Source organism: Lactuca virosa, chromosome 7, assembly GCF_052849685.1.
Source record: "Lactuca virosa cultivar CGN04683 chromosome 7, Lactuca_virosa_CGN04683_v6, whole genome shotgun sequence".
Lineage (NCBI taxonomy): Eukaryota > Viridiplantae > Streptophyta > Magnoliopsida > Asterales > Asteraceae > Lactuca > Lactuca virosa.
The window spans coordinates 126,141,169-126,148,923 of NC_136432.1; the positions used below are offsets into that span (position 1 = coordinate 126,141,169).

Below are 7,755 nucleotides of genomic sequence, written 5' to 3' on the forward strand. Positions count from 1 at the left end.
GAAATTGGTAAATCATCATTTACCTACCTTTAAATATTTTGCAATTGGATCGCGGCATCCCTCTTCCGAATTGCAGAATATTGTGTTGGGTCCTAGCCTTAATATTTCATTTGGGTGTTATATTAAGGACTTAAAACAACTAAACTTGAATTTCTCTCTTGTAGATGTCTAGTTCTGACAACTATGGTCTTCCCGAATCTTTTGAAAAATAGCTTTCCCTCACAAAGATGATGTTCCACGTTTCGATCGTGGAAATGGAAATCATACTTCACTTCCTCCACCTTCTCAAATTATTCTCCCTGGCCCACATGTGTTGTCGACTTGAAAAGTTCAAGATCACTCAAGCCATATTGGCAAGCAAACATGAAGATGGAAAGTCTGTATGTGCTCACGTCTTGGACATGAAGTTGCATATTGACAGGCTGGGAATATTGGGTGTCGTGTTCTCGAGGAAGTTGGCTGTTGACATGGTTCTTCAATCACTTTCTAAGTCATATAGTGAGGTTGTTAAAGACTACTATGTGACAGACCACAACGTGACCCTTATCGATCTTACCTATTCGATTATTCTTGTGTTTCAATTCGCATGTTTTGACTTCCCGAATAATAAGATTATTCAAAACCATCCACAGTCGATCATACTTTGGAAGTAGGTATTGAGGCAAGACTATCATGAATCCGTCTGTAGAATGTCTAAGTGTTAGACATAACACAAGTTTGCTACAGTATTCATGAGTACTCCTGTAATAAGATTTGAGTATAGGATTAAACCCACGCTCATCTGAATCACTTCATGGATTTTATCACGAGTGATTAGTGAGACGATAATATCTTATATTCTTGAAATGGAGACATATAGTTGTAGTTTACAAGTCGGTTGCACATTGATGATATGTAAACGCACCAGTAACTTGGTGTTATAAAACATATCGTTGTGTGTGATTTGATGAGTAAATAGAGCAAGCATATGAGTCAAATTTTATCCGTTCCTTTTACCCTAAGAGGGATAAAAGCGATATATGTGGGCCCCTCGATGATTTAGTGATAACAACCCTAAGCGCTTGGCCATGCCTGGACTGGTTTGATTTGTTCAATTAGTCAGTCGTCATAAATTGTAAATCGGGAAACAACACATGGACAGAGAGAATGATTATAATCCATGTCTCATGTCCATACGATATCTAGAATGAAGGAATATATGATCCCTTATCTAATGGACGCATTATTGATCAAAGTTGACAGCGGCTTTTGAGAGTTACGATTGTTAATCGGGTTTTGGAGTTGTACCTGCAATAATAGTTATTAGACTTATCCAAGTGGGAGACTGTTGGATTAGGTGTCTAAGCCCATAACTATAATTGGTACGTACTTGACCCGATAGTAGCGTGGTCTATTTCGGGTTGCATTCACCCGAACAATTTGATAGGATGGATATTTGAGAAAGAAGTTATTTGTGATTTGTTAATATACTACAAGTATAATATATTAATTGAGAAATCATATTCTTTAATTAGTATTGATCAAGAATTAATTTGGAATTAATTTAGTGATCAAAAGAGACTAATTAAATTAACAGGGACTGATTATGTAAATCAGTGATATATATAGTTTGGGCCAATGATCTATGACTGATTAGTGATGGACTAAGTTTATGTGAGAGTCCATGAAGTGTTAGTCCATAAGGCTAATGAGTTAATGGATTAAAGGCCCAAGTGAATTAGGGTTTACAAGTTGAAACCCTAGGAATTCCAAACTATATATTGAACCCCTAAGCTTGCAAAATCGGCCCCCAAGCCTCCTAAGGTGTAAGCCTAGCTGATTTGAGCTTCATAACTTTTCTCTCATATTCATCCTTTGTTCATGGTGTCTTGTGAACCGTTTGAGGCATCACGCTTGAGGTGCTAAGCTCTTGAAAGGCCAAGAACTACAAGCTACAAATAAGAGGTAATCTTCTAACTAGTTTTTTATGATTCAAATATCACCTTTGCATGCTAGTTAGGCTTCATGCTTTGGAAAATGAATATTACATGTATAATTAGAGAAAACTTAGATCCAAAGAATTAGGGTTGTATGTGCACCATAGGGATGTTAGAGTACATAAAACCCAACATATGCATATATTATATTTAAAACATAAACATACATGTTGGCATTAAAAGTACATATTTAGCCTAGTTGACATAACAACCTGTGTGCGATGTTTTGGTGGAGTTAAAGTGAATGGACAATCACTTTTTGGCCACATTAAACGACCATTTATTGGATCAATTTTGTTGAGATACATGGCTCTCCATGTTGATAACTTATAGCAAGGATGGACCCAATCCTCAACATCAAGGGCATCTTCTCCATTTTCAATTTTGTTCCATATAGCAGAAACAACATGCCTACATGGAAAACCTGTAATCTCCCAGAACCTACAAGTGCAACTTCTTTCATTCAGGTTCACCACATACTGATCCTGCCATGTGCTTGCAACTTGGTACTTTTCTGCCCCATTATACTTAGCTACATACTTTGCTGCTTGAGTCTTAATCTCCTTTAAAATTATAGTTGCAGTAGTACTTAGTTCCCCTTGACACTTATCTATTTCCTTTTGCACAACACACAATCTCTTCATGAGATACTCTCTAATATACTCTAAGAAGGTGATGATTGGTTTATCCCTACCTTCATCTATCTTAGCATTGAATACCTCACAAAGATTATTCAACAAACAATTAGTGTGTGCCCTACCTGTGTAAAACATATTCAAAAAGAGAATTACACATTTTATATTAAAACATAAAACTCAACAACATGTTAGTGACATACCACTGAAGTGAGATTTAGACCATGTCTCTGCAGGAATCTTACACAACCAATAATGAGCTTCATCATTAATTTTCTTCAAATCATCCATTGCATATTTAAAGTGATTTAATGTTGTTGCTCTACCACATCCCCAAACCTTTTCACTCAACTCTTTTCTTTTCCATTGTTTCTTCGTATTCTCCTGAATATGCCTCAAACAAAAAATATGTTCTGCATTGGGTAATACCTTTGCAACTGCTGGTATCATCCCCTTAACAAATACAAATATAGTCGGTTTCATTTATAAAAATAGAAAGTAAGGTACACTAACATGAGAAATAATTAGGTGAAACATACCTTTTGTCTATCATAAATGAAGGTAAAATTTGAATTTGCTCCTAATTCCAAGTCTTCTCCTAACAGTTCCATGAACCAGGTCCAAGAACTAGTTGTTTCTGCCTCTACCACTGCATATGCTACAGGGTATATTCCATTATTTTAGTCTAGACCCACAACAATTAGTACCTGCCCAAGATATGGGCCTTTCAAGAATGTACCATCCACTCCCAGGAAATCCCTTAACCTAGCTTTAAATCCCAACTTCAATGCACCTAGACATACATATATTCTTCTAAAAGTTCTTGTAGTAGTCGACAAGCATGTTTAGGATACACATATATCCTAACAGTTGTATCAGGATTAGTGTTTAGCAGTTCCAAAGCATAATCCCTAAGATACGTATATTGTAGTTGGTAGTCCCTACTAATTACACGTTTAACCATTTGCTTTGCCCTAGCAACCTTTTGAACTGACATACCAAGCTTCAGATGCTTACACAACTCCTTGTGTAAAGCTTTGATTGGAATTCTAGGGTTACTGTGAATTTGTGGAACAATTAAGTTTGCTAAATATTTGGAAGTACAAGCTTGAACTGGCCTCGTTTGCAAACATTTATGGACATCATATACTGTTTTCACCAACCAATCCTTATTCTCATATGGCCTCGAGATTTGGACTGCCCAAGGATTTTCCTTTTTTACTAATCACATTTTTTCCCTTGCACTTTACCTTACTTCTAGTTGATGGCCCACCACATTCAACTTTTTCAGTAGATTGGCCCACAACACCTCCACATTTCACCCTTATCCTGATTTTATCATTTTTTGCTAAGTATAGGGACCTCCTTGTTTTTACAGCATGTGAATGCATGGAATCCACAACTTCCTTCTTTGTTTTGAAACACTGCCCCACCCTATACGGTTTTAAATGGATCTCCCCATGTGAGCATGGAGTTGACCTACTCATCTCCTTAAGCATTGTTGTCCTTTCATCTTCATAAAATCCTACATACTGATAATCATCACTTTGAATAACTTCCAACTCTTCATGAACTATGTCATTCCCTACAGTTTTGGTTTGCTTGTTTAAAATTTCATGTTCATCTACGTCCACAACACTTTGAAATTCACTCATGTCTACATCCACATCAAATTGCAAGTTAGACTCATGTACAATATAGTCACTATCATCAGAACCATCTCCACTATAATCAAAACCATCTCCATTCTGACTATAGAAAGCATCTCCACTATCATCACTTAACATGCCCTCTAGAATTTCCATTTCTACTTGATTGTCTTCACCATTTGGTACATTTTACTCAACATCAAAGTCAGCATAATTTGAATAATCCTCTATAAATGCTTCAAATTCATTAAGCATGATTGACTAAATTACCCTTACACACTTCTTCTATGTGGCCCATGATCACTCCTTCATTCACATCAATGACATTACTTTGTTGGCTAACTTGTGACATAACATATGGAACAATAGTCTTTGAATGATCCTGACTTTCATCCATATCTATTACCCGTGACTGGTCAACAACATGGTTGGCAGGGTGGTTTAAATCAAGCTTTTTATTACACGATCCTACTTCTCTTCTACAAGGTCTTTTTCTATTAAGTTCTGGTGACACACTCTCATGTTCCAATTCCTCAATAACAACTTCGGAAGGAGACTTAAAATAAGTAGGTACCATTGTCTGACCAATTTCAATATACACATTTACAAGCCTGTGTTTAGGGACATACGAAACCAATTTAAGTACATCTTGGTCATTACCTAAAGGCAATAAACCGTAGTCTAAGGGAAATTCAGGGATACAAAAATGGTAGTAAAGGGTTTGTTCAGCTTTGTACCCTAATTCTCGAACCATGCCATCGAGTTCATGGACTGAAAATAAATCAGTGTCAATGTCATCTACGTATGATACAGTACCATCGACGTATTTCCTTCCAGGTGACTTGGTGAAGACACCACTATAGTGTATTTTCAACATGAAATAGTTGTCATATCCCTTTGCAAACACAAAAATAGATAGGGTAAAGAAGATGATTTATCTTCATGAATACATTCAAGGAAAACAAAAGCTGATTTTTTTTTGAAAAATCTTAGCGTATCTCGATTGCAAGTCCTTCAAGCACACATTTTTTTTCATGCAAACACGATATTGAGAGAACCATTGTCCTTTACTGCTGTGTAAACCCTAAACCCCAATTTCATGTCTTGGATGAGAGTGATTTGCCGAAGATGAAGTCACTGTATTCTTGGGAGCTGAAGAGTGTTTGGGAGTTGACGTGAAGAAGACAGTAGCATAATCATTTCCCTCAATAAAGAAGAGGGCACACGTGAAAAGACCAATTTGCCCTTATATTATTTTAATGAAATAAGAGTTAACCGTGGGGTTCTAACGGTGTGAGGGATAAGGACCAACTGTCAAAAGTTTTGAAAACACAGGGACCAACTATGACGTTTCTAAACCATGGGTACTGAATTTCAGATTTCAGGAAACCACATGACCATTTATGATGTTTTTTCTTATTAAAATAAAAAAAAAACTTTTCAATCATCCTCACCGTCACCAAATCCACGAGTGTTATACGGAGAAACGCCAAAACTATTCCACACACTAAAATGATAGACTTTCACCAAAGGGCTTCTAGCCCAGCGATATCAGGTGTTGCCCTCCATCCTTGAGGTTGAGGTTTCAAGTCTCGTCTGAGACATATGTGGATTTAGGAGTAGTTTAGGAATAAATTGTATTTGCCGTTCAAAAAAAATGATAGACTTTCAACGATTCATTCCATTGGTCTAAACCTAATTGGCTCCTTCATCCCCACCTCTCTACTTCAGCGCTTCAATGTAGCAGCATCTGAACCCTCCACAGACCACCGGCTAGCGGTCCCTGGAATCACTCAACCCATCTTCTCCCACTTCGGCCAATACACCAGTGCGGACTCCGGCTACCACTTACAACACCATCTCGATTTCAGAAAGGAAGCAGCAGGCGGTCTCACGATCTCCTTCCTGATTTCAGGAATGCACGACCGTATCCATGATTTCAGAAGGGCTGACGTTCTCACCATCTCCGGCAAAAATCTCGATTAAGACACCCCACGCCGCCACCATATCCTACGAGAATCAATAGCAATTTCAGGTTGCTTTTCGTTTTTCAGGTATGTAAATTTGCATTTTCAGTAGCAGTTGCAGTTTGTAGAACCTGGAAATTCCATTTCTATTTCTACTCCCTATAATCTAAAAATAACAAAATAGAGACTACTTTAATGTTCTGAAATGTTGTTCGGAATTCAAGATTAAAATAATAATGAAAAGTACCCTTCAAAGAATATTGGAATAATAAACCACCTTCGATGCTCTTTTTGTGCCATCCTTCTTAGCTAGTTAGCTTCAAATTGAGACTTCGATCTACCATCAAACATGTTGCAGAAATCTCATCTGCCATGAACACATCACTGTCAAAAATGTGTTTACTTGATAATTTCAATAGAATAGTTGTACCTTTTCCCCGGTGAATGCATAAACCAAGTCATTTAGTAACCACATAATGAGTACATAAATAGTATAGACAAAAGAGCACATGTTCACAAACACAAAAAAGAAGGGAAAATATGAACATTAAAAAGTCCCTCTAACAATAATCTATAAAGTTAACAGAATAGATAGAGTGACAAAATAACAAATTATGAGATAGTATATAGAGAATAATGTCATTTTTTACATATGTTTTATCGATGTTAGAAAGAATTAGGGTTTACTAAAAACTGAAGATTAGTTGGAATGCCGGAGTAGAGTTAGATATCTCAAGCTCAAGGCTTACTTCTTATTGCTTCCTTGCATACGTCTCCATTCTGAAATCTTTTGAACCAATGGAATTAATGTTTCAGCTCCAAATTAAACATGTTAAGGCTATGATAGAAACAGTAAAAAACAAAATAAATCAGTAAATAATCATAATCAGAAATGAAAATGGGAGAGAGAAATCAATCATGTTGGAACTTGAAAATATCAATAACTAAGGGCAATGAAAGTATGGAAACATTTTCACCATGTAAACTTTTGAACCCCACCCATTTTATACATCATTTTTTTGTTCCAATTCCAAATTTGTTAATGGTGAGCACATATTCTTTAAGAACATCTCCAACTCTACACTAAAACACCACTTTTGCACTAAACCTTACACTAAATTGCTACAACGCACACTATACCTAACACTAAACATAGTGTTGTTGAATAGTATAACACTAAAACAATATCCTGAATTTGTTTTGGAGTAGCAATTGTATCTTCTTCTTTTGCATTAGTATAAAATATCCCGTCAAACTCAAAACATTTAAATACAAATCAGCTCAAATGTTGCAAAGTAAAAGGAACATTTACCTTTCATAAAAATTGAATTTTATATAAGGAATGTCTGTAAGCATGACTATTTGTTGTTTGCTTTATATTTACTAGGAAATGTAAGCATGACTATTTGTTGTTTGCTTTGTATTTACTAGGAAATCTAGGAGAAAGGGACGTTTGAGAAGCTCATTTCACTAAATACTCGATGATGTTTTTTTTCCCTTCTTTCTTCATTTATGAGTTTATGACATG

The 7,755-nt window shown here is 36.2% G+C and overlaps 1 protein-coding gene across 1 annotated transcript; it reads right to left on the reverse strand.

The window, feature by feature from the left end:
- Positions 1–2,152: 2,152 nt before the first annotated feature.
- LOC145127120 (uncharacterized) lies at positions 2,153–4,416 on the reverse strand. Its single transcript, XM_079062373.1, has 4 exons — positions 3,867–4,416; positions 3,151–3,269; positions 2,815–3,064; positions 2,153–2,736 (listed from the first exon to the last, which is right to left on the reverse strand). The coding sequence occupies exons 1-4, from the start codon at positions 4,414–4,416 to the stop codon at positions 2,153–2,155; spliced, it is 1,503 nt and encodes a 500-aa protein (XP_078918499.1).
- Between the last annotated feature and the right edge of the window lie 3,339 nt (positions 4,417–7,755).